The sequence below is a fragment of the Oryctolagus cuniculus genome, chromosome 5 (assembly GCF_964237555.1).
Source record: "Oryctolagus cuniculus chromosome 5, mOryCun1.1, whole genome shotgun sequence".
Lineage (NCBI taxonomy): Eukaryota > Metazoa > Chordata > Mammalia > Lagomorpha > Leporidae > Oryctolagus > Oryctolagus cuniculus.
This window is the reverse complement of record NC_091436.1, coordinates 66261711-66283229: the sequence shown is the minus strand read 5'-3', so window position 1 is coordinate 66283229 and position 21519 is coordinate 66261711. Positions and strand designations below refer to the sequence as shown.

Genomic DNA, 21519 nt, shown 5'->3' with positions numbered 1-21519 from the left:
CAACAAGGTGGCATGTACCAATGCCATCTCACTAGTCAAAGTGATCAATTTCAGTTCAGAATGGATCATAATGATAGGATTAAGAGTCAAAGGGATCACATAAACAAAACTAGTGTCTGCTAATACTAACTGATAGAATTAAAAATGAGAGAACAATCCAACATGGAAGCAGGATACACAGCAGACTCATAGAATGGCAGATGTCCTAAACAGCAATCTGGCCTCAGAATCAGCCCTTAAGGCATTCAGATCTGGCTGAAGAGCCCATGAGAGTATTTTAGGATGGAAAGCCAAGACACTCTGGCAAAAAAAAAGAAAAAAAGAAAAGAAAAGAAAGATCTCTGCAAGCGAGATCCCAGCAGAAAGAATGGGCCATCAAAGAAGGAGGTACCTTTCTCTGAAGGGAGGAGAGAACTTCCACTTTGACTATGACCTTGTCTAAAGAAGATTGGAGTTGGCGAACTCAAAAGGCTTCCATAAGCTTGGCAACTCATGACAAGAGCCTAGGGTGATTACTGACACCATAAACAGGAGTGTCAATTGTTAAATCAACAACAGGAGTTACTGTGCACCTACTCCTCATGTAGGATCTCTGTCCTTACTGTGTTGTACTATATGAATCAATGGTATAACTAGTACTCAAACAGTACTTTACACTTTGTGTTTCTATGTGGGTGCAAACTGTTGAAATCTTTACTTAATATATGCTAAACTGATCTTCTGTATATAAGGATAATTGAAAATGAATCTTGATGTGAATGGGATGGGAGAAGGAGCATGAGATGGGAGGGTTGCAGGTGGGAGGGAAGTTATTGGGAGGAAAAACCATTGTAATCCAAAAGTTGTACTTTGGAAATTTATATTTATTAAATAAAAATTTAAAAAAAGAAAAAAAAATTTAAAAAAGAGTTATAGAGAGAGGTAGAGACAGAAAAAGGTCGTCCATCCACTGGTTCACTACCCAGATGCCCACAATGGCCAGAGCTGCACTGATCCAAAGCCAGGAGCCAGGAGCTTCCTCCAGGTCTCCCAAATGGTTACAGGGGCCCAAGGACTTGGGCCATCTTCTACTGCTTTCCCAGGCCATAGCAGAGAGCTGGATCACAAGAAGAACAGTCGGGACTAGAACCGGCACCCAAATGGGATGCCAGCACTTCAGGCCAGGGCTTTAAACCGCTGTGCCACAGCGGTGGCCCCCTAGATGTTTTTTTATTACTTGTGCAGCTTGAGAAGTTCCTGATATTTCCTTAATCTGAAGGTAAAGTGGTTACACTTGTTGATTCATTTATTGATAGTGTTCAATATATTATCATATACATGCCAGTCTTAATACTTTATAAAGATAAGAATGATGATATCTTTAGGCCAGCGCCACGGCTTACTTGGCTAATCCTCCACCTGTGGCGCCGGTACCCCGGGTTCTAGTCCCAGTTGGGGCGCCAGCTTCTGTCCTGGTTGTTCCTCTTCCAGTCCAGCTCTCTGATGTGGCCCGGGAGTGCAGTGGAGGATGGCCCAAGTGCTTGGGCCCTGCACCCATATGGGAGACCAGGAGGAAGCACCTGGCTCCTGGCTTTGGATCAGTGCAGTGCGCTCACCTTAGTGGCCATTTGTGGGGTGAACCAGTGGAAGGAAGGCCTTTCTCTCTGTCTCTCTCTCTCTCATTGTCTGACTCTGCCTGTAAAAAAAAAAAAAAAAAAAAGAATGATTATATCTTTAAATTATAATTTAAAGTAAACATAACATCTCATAAAGTTTCTTGTATTAAAGATGTATTTTTAAAAATACTTTTAAATGAAATAGTTGAAACATACAAAAAAGTAGAATTTTAACAGTGAGTGCCATTACATACAATATCTAGATTATGTAATTAACATTTTTCTAAACTTTTTTCCTTATATGACTCTACAGCTATTATTCCTTTATAGATTCATCTGTCTTCCTTTTGATGCATTTTAAAAGAAGTTGCAGACATCAATACACTCTCCCCTCTCAGTCGCTAGGCAGTCATATCGTTCGCTAGAATTCAATATCCTTTTAGAGATAAAATTGATGGACATTGAAATGTGTGAATTTTAAGTGCATCATTGAATAACTTTGGCAATTGCCTACTCTTTTTTAACCCTAACTGCTCTTAACATTGTATATTACTATCACTCCAGAAAGATCCTTGTGTGTCCTTCTTCAGTCAATCTATACATCCACTAACAGGAAACAGCTATTGTAATTTTTTTTCTAGCATAGCTTAGTTTTGTCTTTCCTAGAACTTCACAGAAATGGAATCATGGGCTCTCTACTGATCTTTTTCTAAAATTTCCTTCACTTTATATTGTTGGGAGATAATTTTCTTTGGATCTGTCACTCAAGATTGCTGCATGTCCTGTGAGTGAAGCTCTTACTGCTCTTTGTCCAGGCTTTCTTTTCAAAGATGTTTATGTAGTTACTGCTTTGGAACATAGAGATTGCATTTCCTTCCAGAGTAAAGGGCAAGCTTGCTTACTGCCCATTATAAAAAATTCAGGTTCCTAAGGTCAGGGTTCCTGTCTTGTAATGCAACCCACTGGATATATAGGTTTCATCTGACCTTCTTCCTGTCATCATGTGGGAATTGGAGCCTCTAAAACCAACACAAAAATGCTGATACTTGGGCTTCAACTACTGTTGCTCTGAATACTAAGCTATACTTTCTTTCTGATGCTGTAGTATCATGCCTTCACAGTGCTAGCATGTGAAATTGTGGCAGCCTAGGTTGTGAGCTTGCACTAGAGGCAAAACTCCAAGACCCGTTGTCTTTTTTTACCTTTATTTATGTTCTGTATACCAGTAATAAGTATTTATTACTGAGTAATGTTCTATTATATGTACATAACAAAATTTGCTTATCTCTACTTTTGTTTAAGGTAGCTCTATTGCTTACAGTTTTTGCCTGTTAAGGATAAACGTATTATAAACGTTTGCACAGAAGTCTTTAGACATGTATTTTCATTTCTCTTGGATAAATACTTAGGAGTGGAACCCAGGGTCAGAGGGCAAGTACATGTTTAATTCTGTTAGAGATTGAAGAACTTTTCCACAGTGGATCAGTCATTTCATATCTCTGGCAACAGTGTATATGAGTTCTAGTTGCTCCACATCCTCGGCAACTTGTAAACCATTTTAGTAGATGTGGACTGTATTGTGGTTTTTATTTATTTTTTTTTTTTTGGAAGACTACCAATGTTGAACAACTTTTATGTACTTATTTTTATACATATATCTTTTTCCCATAGGCATATCTATTCAAGACTTTTGCCTGCTTTTAAAAATGTAGTTACATTTTGCTAGCCTTCTTATGAAAGACTTCTTACAGCTTGAGCAACCTAGTTTTTTCTTTTAAAGATTTGTTTTATTTATTTGAAAGGCAGAGTTACAGAGAGAGAGGGAGAGACAGAGTGAAATCTTCCATCCAGTGGTTCACTCCCCAGATGGCCACAACAGCCAGGGCTGGGCCAGGCCAAAGCTAGGAGCCAGGAGCTTCTTCCGGGTCTTCCACATGGGTGCAGGGGCCCAAGCACTTGGACCATCTCCGTCCGCTTTCCCAGGTGCATTAGGAGGGAACAAGATTCGAAGTGAAGCAGGCAGGACTTGAACCAGTGCCCATATGGGATGTTGGCACTTCAGGCGGAGGCTTAACCTTCTATGCCACAGCGCAGCCCAGCTAACCTAGTTTTTAAGAGACCCTTTGCTTCTGGAAAGTGATCCAAAGTCTGGAGTAAATAGTGTTTTTTCCATAAGGCTGACAGTACCCTGAGCATAACCCCGGGTGTGTGTGTATGTGTGTGTGTGTATGTGTGCTGGGATGAATAAAGCAGAGTCACAGGTCAAGTCTTTGGAAGACAAATACAAGTTAATATATAGAATGATGTGTCAGGAAAGTGAATATATATAGCATTTATGAAGAGATACAAGAGCTCCCATGCCAAATATTTTTTGAAAGTTTATTTATTTATTTGAAAGTCAGGGTTACACAGAGAGAGAAGGAGAGGCAGAGAGAGAGAGAGAGAGGTCTTCCATCTGCTGGTTCACTCCCCAGTTGGCCACAATGGCTGGATCTGAGCCGATCCAAAGCCACAAGCCAGGGTCTTCTGGGTCTCCCACACAGGTGCAGGGGCCCAAGGACTTGAGCCATCTTCTGCCTTCCCAGGCCATAGCAGAGAGCTGGATCGGAAGTGGAGCGGCCAGGGCTCGAACTGGCACCCATATGGGATGCTGGCACTGCAGGCAGCAGCTTTACCTGCTATGCCACAGTGCCGGCCTCCCCCATGTCAAATTAATTTGTTTTTGGTGTGGAGCAGGGACTGAGAGATTATGGATATTCAGGAATTTCCTACCTAAGAAGATCATCTCAAACAGGGGAAGATGGTTAAATTCAGTGTGATCTTCAGCGAGTAGTTTTGTCAAAGTAATTTCTTTTCTCTTTTAAAATTCTCTTTCCCTGAATAGTTGATACGCACATTTATCAGAGCTTTGATTGTCACATCTATAGAGCAGGAGTCAGAACACCATGGCCAAATCCAGCCCACTGTCTTTTTTTTTTTCCTTCACAGGAAGTTGTAAACGTATATATGTTTCTGTGTAACTTTTACTCTTCCTCCCGAATGATAAAACCATGAAATTGGGATTGGTGAAATCCCCTCTTAGTCACTTAGCATTGCTATATATAACACATATCATAGCCCAGGGGACTTTAAAAACATACATCCGCACCCCCACCCCTACCCCCGCAGTTCTGGAGGCTGGGACAGTCAAGATGAAGGAGCCAAGAGATTCTGTGTCTGTCCAGGGCTGTCTTCCTGATTTGTAGACAGCCCCCCTTTTTTCTGTAGACTAGACTGAAAGAGAGAGAGAGATTGAGAACATGTCTCTGGTGTTTCCTTTTTTAAAGGAATGAATGCTCCATCCGCATGGCTGAATTACTTCCTGCCCCGTAACGCTATCATATTAGGAACTAGGGCTTTAACACATGAATTCTGGAGGGGGCACAAACATTCAGGCCATAGTAAATCTGCAGAATTTATTGAGATGTCAGCAGTTACATATCTATTCATTTGAATGTGTATGTGTGCTGCCCATTGTTGTTGGACTCTTTTTCTATTATTGAGTTGTAAGAGTTCTTTATATATCCAGAAAACCAGTCCACTATCAGATGTGTTTTGTGAATATTTTCTCCCAATTCTGTCTTTCCTATATATTTTCAACAGTGTCTTTTGATGTGTACAAGTGATGATATCTCATTGTAGCTATTGCTTTATATGTCCCAAGAAATGTTTGCCTATCCCAGTCCTCAGAAGCTTTTTCCTCTAAAAGCTTCATGGTTTTGGTTTTTTTGACTAGGTCTGTGGTCAGCACTACTTATGGAAAAGACCTCTTCTCCTTAATGGAGTGCTTTCACATCTTTGCCAGAAGTCGGATTACCAGTGCCCAAACCTGGCTATTGGAGTCATTTGAAGAACGAAATAGTGGGTGGAAGATCACTGTCCCTGCTCCCACTCCCTGCCATTCTGCCTTGAAATAAATAAATAACTAAATTTTTGAGGGAAAAATAAAAGGAAGTTCAGGGATGTAAAAATACTAATCCAGTGAAAGTAAAGGACAAAGGTAGGTTGGATCCAATGAAATAGCAGGTGAAAACATTCAACACAATGTCTGCCTTTGAACAGATTCTCATCACATCTTTGTTTTCTCCTGTGGGTAGTGGAGAAAAATAGGATAGGGGCCTGTGTTGTGGCATAGTGAGTGAAGCTGCCACTGTGCCCCCTGTATCCCATATGGATGCCAGATTGTGTCCCAGCTGCCCTACTTCGAATCCAGCTCCCTGCTAGTGGCCTGGGAAAACCAGTGGAAGAAGGCCCGAGTGCTTGGAGAGACTTGGAGACTTGGATGAATCTCCTGGCTTTGGCTTCAGCTTGGCTCAGCCTGGTCATTGTGACCAATTGGGGAGCGAACCAGAAAGTGGAGAATCTCTCTTTGTCTCTCCCTCTCTCTCTGTAACTCTGACTTACAAATAAGTAAATACATTTTTTTTAAAAGTGGTACAGACTGTTTTTTTACTTACTTTCGTGTATCCTCAGTTTTGAAGTACAGGCCGGAGGGCAGTACTTAACTAATAGTTCCTGTATCATTTTCCTTTCATATTCAAGACAAGTAAGGTGGCTAGGTGTTTGGCTCAGCAGCTAAGACACTTACGGATATCCTGTATCAGAGCACCTTTTTTTTTTTTCTTTCTTAAAATATTTATTTATTTGAAAGGTAGAGGGACAGAGAAAGGGTTGGGGGAGAGCAAAAGATCTTCTTCCATCCTGTGGGTCACTCATCAAATGGCTGCAACAACCAGGGCTCAGCCATGCTGAAGCCAGGAGCCTGCAACTACATCTAGTTCTCCGACATGGGTGTCAGGATTGCTGTACTTGGGCCATCATCTTCTGCTTTCCTAGGTGTATTAGCAGGGAGCTGGACCGGAGGCAGAGCAGCTAAAACTCCAACTATCAGCCCAATATGGGATGCTGGTGTTGCAAGCAGCAACATAGGTCGCTGCCTGACAACACCAGCCCCAGAGTACCTGGTTTTGTTTCCTGGCTCCAACTCCTGACTCCAGCTTCCCGCTAACGAGGATCCATGGAGGTAGTCGTGATGGCTCAAATAATCAGGTTCTTGCCACCCCACATTGGAGACCTGGATTGAGTTCTTGGCTTTAGCTCAGCCCAGACCCAGCCACTGAGAGCTTGGTGAGTGAATCAGCAGAAGGAGTGCTTGTGCACTTGTGTGTTCTCTCTCTCTCTCTCTGACAAATAAATAAATAAATAAATAAAAGTCATTTTCCATCCTATTAGGTGAAATATAATGAGTTGACCATGGTTAAATTGAATTAGATAGATAGATAGATTAAAACTCTCAGTAAACATGGACTTTTACACTGCCATCATACTTCTTTTAACTTTTGTTTTCTTAAGGTGTGTGAATAAAGAAAGAACTAAAATATTCCTTTTCTTGGGTGAACTGGGCAATACAAAGAATGCATAATACCCATTCATTTCCATCTTTGTCCATATAGACAAAATGAAGTCATATGATTAAAAAAATTCCTACCATTCGTGATAGTGATCCTACATTTTTTTTTTAACAGAAATGAGGGAAACCTGCCCAGTGGCAAGCAGCTTATCCACAGTTGTGGGATACACAGTGGTTGTGGCGCCAGAGCTGGATCCCAGAGATCCTGACTCAGTCCTGAGCTCTTCTGTCGTGCTCTTCTAGGCGCCTCAGGCTTAAGGATTCCTGGAGTATCAGGTTATTAACTGACTTTTTCAAGGAGTGGTGATAAAGAAGGCCAGAATTTGGCCAACTGCGTTAGATGATCATTTCTGACTTGGCGTTGTCTTCCAAAGATTTGTGTATACTATTACATCATTGTCTCTATCCGTACTAACAATACGTTGTTATATGGGACACATAATAATTTATAGTAGGAAATATGTATAACTCTGAAATGTTTTACAAAATCAATTTCTCCTGTCTTTTTTTAAAAACTATTTGTAATAATCTTTTGCTAAGATTATTATGGTTACCTTTTAACAGGCCTCCCACATATATTCTTCCTGTTTCCTAACATCTACATTATTGCCAAAGCAGTTATATGTTTTAAAACACTGATTTGATCTTGCAACCTCTAAAAGAAAAAAAAGTGAGTAGATATTGTAGTAGACCTCATCAAATACTTAAGATACCAATCATAAGTTTTCATTATCTGGCTCTAGCTTACTATTTTCCAACCTCATTTTTGGTGACCCTCTTCAAAGGAATACCCTTAAACTATTCTAGTTATCCTCAAACTTATATTAACTATCCTGAACAAGCATATGGGTAAACCTTTAATTTAATTTGGATTACTGTCTTTCATCTCCATTAAAATCCATTAAATCCGCTCTCTTTTTTAAAAGATATATTTATTTATTTAAAAGGCAGAGTTACAGAGAGGAAGGCAGATAGAAGAAAAGGGATCTTCTGTCCACTGGGTCACTCCCCAAATGGCCGCAACAGGCAGAGCTGGGCTGGTCCGAAGCTGGGCCAATACAAAGCCAGGAGTCAGGAACTTCTTCCCAGTCTCCCATGTGGGTGCAGGCACTCAGGATGGACTTGGACCATCTACTCGTTGCTTTTTCAGGTGCATTAACAGAGAGTTGAATCAGAAGAGGAGCAGCTCTGACTTGAACTGGCACCTATAAGAGATGCCGGCGCTGCATACAGCAGCTTTACCCACCACGCACAGCGCCAGCCCATTGCTTGCTCTCTATGCACTCAAAAATGTTCATCATCTTGGCCGGCGCCGCGGCTCACTAGGCTAATCCTCCGCCTAGCGGCGCCGGCACACCGGGTTCTAGTCCCGGTCAGGGCGCCGGATTCTGTCCCGGTTGCCCCTCTTCCAGGCCAGCCCTCTGCTGTGGCCAAGGAGTGCAGTGGAGGATGGCCCAGGTGCTTGGGCCCTGCACCCCATGGGAGACCAGGAAAAGCACCTGGCTCCTGGCTCCTGCCATCGGATCAGCGCGGTGCGCCGGCCGCCGCGCGCCAGCCGCGGCGGCCATTGGAGGGTGAACCAACGGCAAAGGAAGACCTTTCTCTCTGTCTCTCTCTCTCACTGTCCACTCTGCCTGTCAAAAATAAAATTAAAAAAAAAAAATGTTCATCATCTCTAAAAAGTTCCATAGTGCCTCTACCTGGTATAGACCCCTGCTTGGTATTATTTCTGTTAGTTTAGGGAAACTTTCTTATATTACTCATTTCATAATTTTCCCCCTATTTTTTATATTCTCTCTCCTTAGAACTCAAGTTAAAGTTGAATCTTTATCTTTTTGGGTTCCTCCTCTGCATTTATTGTTTTTTCTCTCATGCATTCCTTCCTTCCTTCCATTTGCCTATGTATAGTTAGTTTATATCCTGAGAAATTTTCTAATCTTTTACTTCCAATGCACCTAATCTTAGCAACCATTTTTAATTTTCTTAGAATGCTTTTTCAATTTCCTGGCTTTTTAATCTTGTTTTATTAGTGTTATCTCTCTCATATCTCTGGATATTGGATTTAACATTTCTTTTGTTCTCTCATTTGTTTTTGCCTTTGTTATGCTGCAATTTTTTAAAATAAATATTTGTTTATTTGAAATGCAGAGTAACAGAGGGGGAAAGGGAAAGAAAGAGGGGGAGCAAGAGAGAGAAAGAGAGATATCTTCCACCTGCTGGCTCACTCTGCAAATGTCCACCATAGCCAGGGCTGGGCCAGGCCAAAGCCAGGAGCCAGGAACTCCATTCAGGTCTTCCTTGTGAACAGCAGGGATTCAAGTTCGTAAGTCATCATCTTCTTCATTCCCAGGCACATTAGCAGTAAGCTGAATCAGAAGTGGAGCAGCTGGAACTTGGACTGGTGTTTAGATATAGCATGCCAACTCCCAAGTAGCAGCTTAACCTGTCACACTACAATACCATTCCCAGTCATGCTGTACACTTTGAGATTCTTGGGTGGCTCCTCAGATAATGTGAAGGAGTGATAAGAATGAGGGATGAGTATGATGTAAGATTAAGTGTGTAGGGATTCAGTGGCTTCTTTGCTGACAAAATGAATTTTAGCTATTTGTAGTATCCAATATTTCATTGGTTCCCTAGATATTTCTTCCCAGTTTCTTTTTTTTAACTTTTATTTAGTAAATATAAATTTCCAAAGTACAGTTTATGGATTAATGGCTCCCCCCCCAACTTCCCTCCCACCCTCAACCCTCCCATCTCCCGCTCCCTCTCCCAATCCATTCACATCAAGATTCATTTCTAATTATCCTTATATACAATGTAATACTTTATCCCTTTTAGTATTTTCTTTTTGTTCCCAGTTTCTTTAAAGAAAGGCCCATATTATTTCCCTTGAGGCACTGTTTGGCTGTTTTCACGTGTTGCAGTTAGGTATAGGGATGGGAGGACATCTTGTTCTTTTTTTTTTTTTTTTTTTTTTTTTGACAGGCAGAGTTAGACAGTGAGAGACAGACAGAGAGAAAGGTCTTCCTTTTTCTGTTGATTCACCCCCCATGTGGCTGCTATGGCGCACTGCGCCGATCTGAAGCCAGGAGCCAGGTGCTTCCTCCTGGTCTCCCATGCGGGTGCAGGGCCCAAGGACCTGGGCCATCCTCCACTGCACTCCTGGGACACAGCAGAGAGCTGAACTGGAAGAGGAACAACCAGGATAGAATCTGGCGCCCCGACCGGGACTAGAACCCCGGGGTGCTGGCCCGGCAGGCGGAGGATTAGCCTAGTGAGCCTCGGCACTGGCCAAAATCTTGTTTGTTTGTTTGTTTGTTTTGACAGGCAGAGTGGACAGTGAGAGAGAGCGACAGAGAGAAAGGTCTTCCTTTGCCAGTGGTTCACCCTCCATTGGCCGCTGCGGCTGGCATGCTGCGGCCGGCGCACCGCGCTGATCCGATGGCAGGAGCCAGGTGCTTCTCCTGGTCTCCCATGGGGTACAGGGCCCAAGCACTTGGGCCATCCTCCACTGCCCTCCCAGGCCACAGCAGAGAGCTGACCTGGAAGAGGGGCAACCAGGACAGAATCCGGCGCCCCGACCGGGACTAGAACCGGGTGTGCCTGTGCCGCTAGGCGGATGATTAGCCTAGTGAGCCGTAGCGCTGGCTAAAATCTTGTTCTTAAAGAAGTCTTTCATGGAGCCCCCACCAAGCCCACAGCTTGCTCCTGCCCTTTGTCCATGTTCAATCTGAGCATAGTCTCGGCATTCTTTAGGAATGCCAGTCCCTACTTCTGTTGCAGTTTTCAGTCAGCACTCCAACTTACAGAAGTCTGTTGAATTATATTTTCTGTTGATGGCACCATTCTCATTCTCTTACTTATTCTGTTAAAAAATATTTTTACTGTCATTCTGATGACTTTTAAAGAGTAATATGAGACCTCTGTCAATCTGTCATTTCGACCTGGAAGGGAGTTTATGCTTCCTAGAGAAGAAAATCTCCTGTCTCTAAGGAGAACCAGGGATTACAGATTAGAAACATTTCTGAATTTTCACAGTCCACTTGGAAAGACATAACATGTGCCAAGAGAGATCATTACTATCTGTATAGATATCTTAGTAGAAATACTTGGCAAATAAAGTATAATATTTGGACTGCTTTCACTTGCCTCCATCTACATGTTACTCTTCTTTGCAATTTGTTTTTAAACAGATGGAAATAGGAAAAGGAGTATAACAAGGAAATTAAAAGCAAATAAAAGCAAAGATTTTTAATTGTGAGCCAGAATGCATTTTAAAAATTGGAATTAAGGGAAATGAGAAATAGGAAACCATGTTTGGTTGAAAGAAGAGCACAAATGAGAAGTGTTTGATGTGCTACTTAATATAGTCACATTTAGAATTGGCCTTTTCAATAGTAAGTATATGGTATTGTGGTAGGCATGACAGCAGTTTCTTCTAAATACTTCATTCATTTTGTCATTCCTTTGTTCACTGAATTATTGAATGAATATTCAGTAATTGTGATTCTCTTCTATAGAGAATAAACTTCTAACTTGTTAAAAAGGTGGGGGGGGGGCACAGATGAAAATGTAAGCCGTAAGTTCTACCTTATGTAACTCTTAGTATAGATTAAACAAAAATGTACATGAAGTTGTTCAGGTAAGTGGTTGTTCATGGTAGGTAGCTCTTCATAGATTGCATCAAATTTGGATATTTCCTTAGAAAATTTGAGTGAGGGAAGGCAGTTGGCTCAGTGGTGAAAACGCTGCTTGGATTGCCTTCATGCCACACCAGACTGCTCAAGTTCCAGATACCCGACTTGTGATCCTGCTTCCTGCTAATGTGTACCCTGGGAGGCAGCAGTGGTGGCTCAAGTACTTGAATCTCTGATACCTACATGGGAGACCCAGATTCATTTTGGGATTCCTGACTTCATTCTGGCTCACCCCTACCTATTGTAGGCATTTGGGGAGTGAATAAGTGGATGAAAGTTCTCTCTCTTTTTCCATGTCTCACATAAAGAGAGACTAAGGAAGAACAAGGAAAATAGGTTCATATCAACTTCTAAGTAGAGTTGTCTGACAGTGTTATTACCCTCAACCATTATAATCCTATCAGTGCATTCCAGATGTGCTATATACTGTGTCACTTTGACATTAAAAATAAGAAAATCTATGTAGTAGTAGTATGAGCCAGAAAACTTGATTTTGCATGAATAACTCATTTAAAGGAATTCAGTCAATGTTTTCCCCTCTTCCTCCAACATGAGAGTTCCACTAATAATCCTTAAGGATTTTCCTGATGCCAAATCTAAAATTCTTTTAAGTACTTATTGAGTGATGGCTATTTGCAGGCATTATGCTAAGCCTTTTGGGAAATACTAAGATATACATTGCAATCCCTGGCCTTCAGTAAAAGATAAATCCAAAAGAGTAAAGAAAATGGGAGGATAGTATACAAACAGTTGCCTTATACAGCAGAGTACTATAAAAACCACACAGAATAATCAGTTAAGTGAATGAGAATTCCCAATTTGGCACAATCGAGGATCATTATATAAAGGATCATTTGAGCTATTCCATGAGATTTGCCTAGGATTTTGGTAGACTGCTGTGAGTAGAAAAGTGCATTCTCAACCAGAATAAACTGTAATACAGAGTTAATAAAATCTACAAGGAAATGTAAGATAGCCAGGTTCACTAATGGAGAAGTGTGGGTTAGATTGCGGGACAGGAAGTGGAATGTAAGTAGAGTAGGATTATAAAGGATCTCACCTACAAACTAAGAGCAGTGTTGTCGATTTCCAAGACAGGCTGAGATTTATTCAGAGAAAATAAACAGGTGTAGGAGAAGCCATGGAATATAGAGGGGAACTTGTTGCCAAAAATATCTGTGACGAGACTATCAGACTTGTCCTGGCAGAAGATAGTGAGGACCTGTGGTAGGATTATGCAGACCAACAAAACGGATGAAAGAGAGATTTTGAAGTTACAGATGCACAAGATTCAGCACATGGTTTGGATAAAATTAAGGATTGTAACCGATGTGACTGGGAAAATGGAGGAAACTTGCATAAAAATTGACAAGTAGAAAGGAGAAATTTGAATTTTGTGAACTAATATGATGAGCTAAGTATCTATTTTCCAACGAGTTTTTTGCTATCTATATTATAGCTTTTTTTATCTGATAACATAGAGTGAACAGTCTCTGTGAACCCTCATGTTTTTGTTGCAGAGCCTTTATAATTTCTTAGGGATATTTATTATTTTTTTTGCCAAGTAGTATAGCTCTAGTGTTATACATACTATCTTGTCATATATATATATATATATATATATATATATATATATATAAAATTTGAGAAGGGAGGCCTATATAACAAAACTTTAAAAAGTGCTCTTTCAGAATATCATGATAAATAGCCAGAATTTTGTTGTCCATAAGAGTGGAATTTTCCTTAAGATTTGGCAAAGCAGTTTTATTTACAAGTGATACTTACCAAAAATTAAAACAGTGGAAGATGAACTGAAGTTAGTAAAAGTGAACCCATACACTAGGAACTATGAGAAATTAATAAATGATAGAATTTTTGTTACAGAAAAATAACTCTGATTAAAACTGTCCCTTTGGCCAGCGCCACGGCTCAGTAGGCTAATCCTCCGCCTTGTGGCGCCGGCACACCGGGTTCTAGTCCTGGTCGGGGCGCCAGATTCTGTCCTGGTTGCCCCTTAAGGGAGACCAGGATAAGCACCTGACTCCTGCCTTTGGATAGCCGTGGTGCGCCGGCCGCAGCGCACCAGCCGCAGCGGCCATTGGAGGGTGAACCAACGGCAAAGGAAGACCTTTCTCTCTGTCTCTCTCTCTCACTGTCCACTCTGCCTGTCAAAAACAAAAACAAAAACAAACAAAAAACTGTCCCTTTATTCTCCTCATTTCAACAGCTGAACTATGTTCTCCTTCATCTATTTTAAAAGAAATAACCTACATTTTCTTAGTAGGAAGGAAGAAGAAAGGGAATTGAAAGCAAAAGAACTATTTATAGGGGCTGGCACTGTGGCTTAGCGGGTAAAGCCACCGCCTGGGACACCGGCATCCCATATGGGCACCAGTTCGAATCCTGGCTGCTCCACTTCCAATCCAGCTCTCTACTATGGCCTGGGAAAGCAGTAGAAGATGGCCCAAATGCTTGGGCCCCTGCACCCTCGTGGGAGACCCAGGGGAAGTTCCTGGCTCTTGGCTTCAGATGGACCCAGCTCCGGCCATTGCAGCCATTTGAGGAAGACCTTTTCTCTCTGCCTCTGCCTCTCCTTCTCTCTCTTTCTCTCTCTCTCTCTCTCTCTGCCTCTGCCTCTGCCTCTCTGTAATTCTGCCTTTCAAATACAGTAAATAAATCCTTTATAAATAAATAAATAAATAGAACTATTTATAGTTAGTGAGAAGACTTGGGAGAAAAAAATGAGAAGATGCTTTAGAAATGTGAAAATAACTTCAAAAATAATTTGAATAATTTGTTATTTCAGAGTGTGTAAACAGAATTTTTTTTCTACATACCATCAGACAGCTGCAAAGGCTTCATCAAATTGCAGACTTCAGCATGAAGGGTTTCATTATGTCAGGTGACCTGCACTAGAAACAGGTTAATAAGTCTGTTTTCATGTGTCATATCACTTTTACAATGAATAGCTTCCTTTTGCTTGACTTTCGAAGTGTTTTTATTTGTTCCATGAAATGCTTTGGTTATTTATAACAATACTAGTCCCTTTTATCTGCAGGTTTTATGTTCTAAGACCCCCAGTGGATGTCTGAAACTGAAAATAGTGCTGAACCCTACATTTAATGCGTTTTCCATCTTAAGTAAACATTTATGCCTTATGGCCTCTGTAGCTTTGATAGTTGAGGTGCAACAGCAAAACCAGCACAGATTTTTTTTTCTTTCACAGTTTCACAGATAGAAGATTCATTGTAGCTATAAATATCAGCATTCTTAACTTAGAATTCTTTCCACTCAACAGGAAGCATTTTATAGCTTTTCTTTGTTATATCTGAATTGCCAGTGTTGCTGCTTTTGTGCTTTGGGGCCATTAATAAATAAAATAGGAATACTTGAACACAAGTACTGTGGCACCACAGCACTTGATGTAATACCAAGATGGCTCCTGAGTGACTAGTGAGTAGTGTATACAGTGAAGATACACTGGATAAAATGTTGATTCTCTACAGCTGGGATAGTGAGAAATTCCATCATACTCCTCAGAACTGTGTGAAGTTAAAAACTTATAAACTGCTTATTTCTGACACATTCCACTTAGTATTTTTAGATTTTGGTTGTTCTCAGGTAACCCAAACCTTGGAAAGAGGAACTATGGACAAAGGGAGACTGTTGTATTTACTGATTTTGAAATCTGACAGAGGCAGACAGTTCCCAATCACTGGTTCACTCCCCACATACCTGCAGTGGCTGAAGCCAGGAGTGGGGATCTCAGTACAGGTCCTTCACATGAATGGCAGGGACTCAAGTACTTGAGCCATCACCTGCTACCTTCCCAGAGTGTGCATTAACAGGAACCTGGAATTGGAAACAGAACCCAGATGTGAACCCTGGCACTGTGATATGGGATATGTGTGTCTCAAGTGGCATCTTAACTGCTGTGCCAACCATTTGCCTGGAATTGCTGTATTTAGCTGCCTTTAGAAGCATGGACTTGAAAGGGGGTTACATGTAGTTGAACAAGATTTTTTTTATTTTATTGATTATGTAGGAACCTTTTAATGTGCTAATTTGTGAGCCCACGGAGAAACAACACACATAGCATTTCACAAACTTAATTTGGCTAGGAACTCCTCTCTAGGCTTTTTCCCCCATGGAGTCTTTTTCAGAAGCACTATTATTCAGAAATCAGATCACTTGCATTTACAGATAAACAGAAAACAGATTAAATGACTTATTGAAAACTATGTAGTTATTTATATAAGGATGTAGACTTGAACTAAGGTCCTCCACCATACTGTGTTTCTTTTCTTCTGCCCCGCAACTTCAGAAAAGTATTAAAAATAATATTATATTTTAAATTATCTGTAAAATATTCACAGAGGTTTTGAAGAAATAAGTAAAACTAATTATTTTTAGTATATTTTGAATTGGCTGTCTGATGAAAAGAGTACTACTGAAAGAGTCAATGAATAATTAAAGCCATGGTTACAATTTTGTAATTAGGAAACTGGGGGAGGGGTGCAGAAAAATCAACTGTCTTTCAAATTGTAAAAATCAATTTCCTCTCAAGTTATAAAAAGCTCAGACAGTGCAGTGAAGTATATACCAGAAAGCTTCCCCACTTTCCCAGAACAGGACTGGAAAAAATGACTGTCGTTCACTGTCTATAAATGCACACTCTAACTCTACATAAAGACATAGATACCTTTCAGAAATCTTAATGTTGATGGCTATATGTTAGTCACATTGTTCTTTGAGCTTCATTTTTTCAATTAAATGCATACAGATCTAAATATAAATCTTCTCTTAGAAGCTTAATAATAGAGTAGTACTTGGCTCTATTATAATTTAAACAATTTCCAGTCGATAGACATTAGATAATTGTAATTTTTTTTTAACTAGACAGTACTGTGGTGTGTTTTGTATTGAAACTTTGTGTGAATATGTCTTCAGTAGAGTCTTTGAAGTAGAATTTCTTGTTAAGAGAACAGATACATTGTATAAGGATTACCAAATTGCCTTAAAAATGGTATTAGCTTATTCTCTCACTGCCAGTAGATAGGAAACCTTAAAATGGTATAAATTTCACTAAACTTAAAAGAAAAAAAAACCATGACTTTATGCTTTTGTAATGGGTAACAGAATATCTTGCTTTGCTAATCTTAAAATTATATAGTTTATAAAACAGTGACGATAATCATGTTCTCACTTTCTCTGCTCCTCCCTTTACAGAGCAAACTATTCATGGAAGGATTTAGAAGCCTAAAAGAAGGAGAACCAGTGGAGTTCACATTTAAAAAATCTTCCAAAGGCCTTGAATCAATACGGGTAACAGGACCTGGTGGGAGCCCCTGTTTAGGAAGTGAAAGAAGACCCAAAGGGAAGACACTACAAAAAAGAAAACCAAAGGGAGATAGGTAAGCATTTTCCTTTGCCAAATTTATGAGCTTATTCTACTTGGGGAAGATTTTTGAAAATTTATTTGTTTTATTATGTTAATAGACTTTATATAACCTCGCCAAAAGAAAATGCCACCACTATGGTAGAGCTGGATGAAGCTGTCTTGCCACTGGCATTATCTATAAAGTGTACTGAACTGAGCACTCAGCATCAAGTGCTAAATAGTGCCTTGATTGCCATTTCTACCAAATATCTGAGACCCCCAGATGAGGGGCGGAAGTTCCCAAAAGAGGTGCCTCTCTATGTGCAGAATTTGCCAACATATCACCCATTCTTTCAAATTAAAATATATGTATTGTTCTAACTGATTTTAAAAATACAATGCAAAAAACACTAAAAAAAAAAAAAGAAAATCACTTGAAATTTGAGGTGGAAATCAAATAAATGTGTATGCTATTTTGAAACTTGTAGTTTTGTTTTTCACTGGAAAGTATATCACAGAATATTTTATTTTAATCAGTGACACTTGCATATATTCCCACTGTACGAATGAATCAAAATTTAATTTTTTAAAGATTTATTTATTTATTTGGAAGAGTTACAGAGAGAAAGGGAAAGACAGAGAGAGATCTTCCATCTGCTGTTTTACTCCCCAGATGGCCACAATAACTGAGTCTGGGCCAGGCTGAAGCCAGGAGCCAGGAATTTCTTCCAGGTCTCCCACTTGAGTGCAAGGGCTCAAGCACGTGGGCCATCTTCCACTGCTTTCCCTGGTGTACTAGCAGAGAGATGGCTTGGAAGTGGAACAGCCAGGACATGAACCAGTGCCCATATGGGATGCCAGTATTGCAGGCAGCAGCTTTACCTGCCATGCCACAACACCTGCCCCTCAAAATTTAATTTAAACAATGCTGTGTTCCCATATTTTGAATTTATTGGTAACATCACTATGATAATCCTTACACATACATTTTTGAAAAGTTGTCTGATTATATCCTTAATATAAATAGTTGGCAGCGAAAATTCTAAATAGAATAAAATTCTAAATAGAAAAAAATGTACTTAACTAATTTTGCTATTTGGGGCTGGCGTTGAGGTATAGCAGGTTGAGCAGTCGCCTGTGATGCCTTCATTCCCTGTGGATGCTGGTTTGAGGCTCAGCTGCTCTGCTTCCCATCCAACTCCCTGCTGTTGTGCCTGAGTAGGCAGAGGAGGATGGCACAACTGTTTGGTGCCCTCTACCCATGTGGGAGACCCTGGGGAAGCTCCTGACTCCTGAGTTCTGCTTGGCCCAGCCCCAGCCGCTGCAGCCTTTTGGGACTAAACCACTGGATTAAAGGTGTCTCTCTCTGTCTCTCCCTCTCTCTCTCTGTGACTCTGGCTTTCAAATAAATAAAAATGAAATTTTAAAAAAATTTGATATCTACTTGTAAACTGCTTTCCAGCAACTATCTGGACCAGTATAGAGCTTCTCCAGAAGTGAGCTAGAAGCTCACTGAATGTTACCATTTCTAAAAGTCTTCTAGTTACATGGATTCAGAGATGCAGCTCATTGCTTCTCTTTGCATCCTTTATTACAGTAAAGGTTGAATATATATTATGTTCTCATTTTTTCCTTCTACAAATTGCGTGTTTCTTATACTTTGACCATTTTTCTGTTGAAATGCATTATTTGTAAATTCTTTTTGTAGATTTAGAATGTGAACTTTTTTGTCTCACAAAGAAGATTTAAAATATTATTTTCAGCTTGTAAAGTGTAATTTAGCTCTAGTGATAGTGGTTTTTAAAATAGTGTTGAAGTTTGGGTTTTTATAGAGACAATTCTGTAGCTGTCTCCATAATTCTGTGTACCCTTGATTGCTATCAGGCTTTCCAAACTACAAAATAATAAAACACTATAATATATCTATACTCTCTTGTATAATTTGTATTCATTTAGCTTTTGCTGTTAACTATTCTGTTTGTAGTGTAACTTGTTTTCAGAAAGAGGGCCATAAGGACCTAGTTTTTCTTTTCTTTCCAAACTGCCAACCAGTTGTCTCTGTAGCACCTGTTTCCTAGTTCCTATTTTCACATTGGTTTGAAAACCCACTGAGGAATGGAATAAGTTCCATTTCATCTACACTTTTAGGAGCTCATTTTGTACAAAAGAAAGACCATGAATATTATATATATATATATATATATATATGAGAAAGTGTTGATGCACATACTTATTAAAGTTGTTAATAATATATACCTACAGACAAGTAAAGGGAAGTAAGATAAAATGGTTCTTTATTTTTCCATGTATTTTAAATAAAATCTTTAACAATGTAGTTATAGAATGTTTTATGCATGTTTTTGATTGGAATCAATAAGAAAAGGAGAATGGTAGAGGTTGAAGAGTAAGAAAGCAAGAAATTCCTTCATATGGGACCTTGTTGACCAAGGTAAAGACTTTCCTTCTGGGAAAAAAATGGGAAGCTATTGTGAAATTTTAAGTTGAAAAGTAACATGATGTAATTTGAACTCTTTAAAGTATCTTTGTGGCAGCTCTGTTGACAACAGAATGTAGAGAGGCAAGAATGGACAAAGACCAGGAAAGAGATGGTGATAGTTTGGTCTGGGGTAGTAGCAGAAGTGGTGAACAAAAATCCTGATGCATTTTGAAAGCAGGTCTTACTGATGGTTCTGATGTGAACTGTGAAAGAGAAGAATCCAGGAAGATGCCAAGGCTTGTTTGGCCTGAGTAACAGGAAAGATTGAAGGACCATTTACCAATGGGGATGAGTATAGAAGGAGCAGAAAAATGAAAAGTATGTTTCAGACATATTTAGTTAGCAATACATGATTGGCAGTGAAGTGGAGATATAAATCAGGCAAATGGGTGCATGATTTCAGATTCTAAGGCTAGAGATAAAAATTAGACAATAGACTCATGCAACAAAAGATGGTATGTACAATGATAAGCCAGAATGAAATCAGTATACATAGAAAAGAGAAAAGAACTGAGCTCTAGGGCATTCCAGCACTGAGTCAGGAATAGTAGTAGGAGGGCACTAAGTTAGAAGGAGGGTAGTAGGAAAATCAAGAGAGGAATTTCATCTTCTAAGTCAAGGAAAGATTTTCAATGAGAAGATGTTAACAGAGGTATTAACTGGTGCTGCTGGTGAAATAATCTGGTAAGATGACCACTGAAACTTTACCATTTAGCAACATGGAAGTCATTAGTGAAGTTTATAAGAGTTAAGTTTGGTGGGTTGTGTTCAACAGAGAATAAAGGAGAGAAATCAGAGACAGCAAGTGTAGACGATGTTTTGAGAAGGTTTCCTCTAATGAGAGCAGACAGTGAAGCAGGAGCTAAGGGGAAGAAATTACAGCATGTTTATGCATTGATGGGAATGGCCTGGTAGAGAGAGAAGACTGGACAGGCAGGGGAGAGCTGGTCATGTGAGTACAGATGGCTCATTCTCAAAAACTGGATACAGGGCATAGCATACAGGCACAGATGTGAATGGGTAGATATATATGAAGGCGGGATAAAGTGAGATTTCTCACCTTCTTATACTATTTTCTTAGTGAAATTTGAAGCAAGTTTATTACACTGAGGGTGATGGTAAAAGAAATTTGAGGATTTAACCAGAAAGGAGAAAATATGAAATAGGAAAATGAAATAATAAATTTGTTGTGGAAAAGAGTAAAATTCCAGGCTGTACTATCAAAAATCTATTTTAAAAAAGTTAGTGGACGTGAGTTTAAAGTTGTTAAGTCAATATGATTGTGTATTTTCTCCTGCCATTGTTGACTTCATGGTTACAGTAGTGAGGTGGGCATTAAAATGGATTTATTTAGAATTATATGTTTCCAAGTTGAGAATGACACAGGAAGAGAGGCAAGGACACTGAAGATATATGCAATAGAACAATTGTAATGATAGATGGCAGAATATACATTGAATAAGGAATGAGGACAAGAGGTGGTAGGCTCCTGTGTAGGTTGCAGTGGGAGCAGAAAATTGTCACTGTTGGAGTATTAGAAGGAATGATCTGGCAAGGCAGAGGGGATGGACAGAAGAAGTAACTGTTCCAGTCACTTACATTTATTGCTTGTCTTACCATGATTACGACTTTGACACATTTGGTATCTAAGGATTTTCAGTTTCCTATTGAGTTTGGGATGCCTGTTCTTTTTGTCATAAGGATTAGCAATTTCAGTTTCTCATGTGCTACTTGTTTTTATAAAACAGTCATTAAAGTATTCAAATATAAAGACTCCTATACTGAAACTGGAAACAGGGGAAATGAAGTTTGGCAATATGGTTGCCAGAAACAGATCTTTGTCAACTGATGGTAAGCACAGTTACCAAGGCAGTGATTTACTCTCTTAGTGTTTAAAA

At 39.8% G+C, this 21519-nt stretch overlaps 1 protein-coding gene across 5 annotated transcripts in view; it reads left to right on the top strand.

The window, feature by feature from the left end:
* LIN28B (lin-28 homolog B) overlaps positions 1-21519 on the top strand; it is a 150482-nt gene that overhangs the window by 82223 nt on the left and 46740 nt on the right. For all 5 annotated transcript variants that reach the window (XM_051855428.2, XM_051855427.2, XM_051855429.2 and 2 more), the window contains one exon: positions 16974-17158. In XM_051855428.2, coding sequence (XP_051711388.2) covers positions 16974-17158 — 185 coding nt within the window. The remainder of the gene's footprint in view (positions 1-16973; positions 17159-21519) is intronic.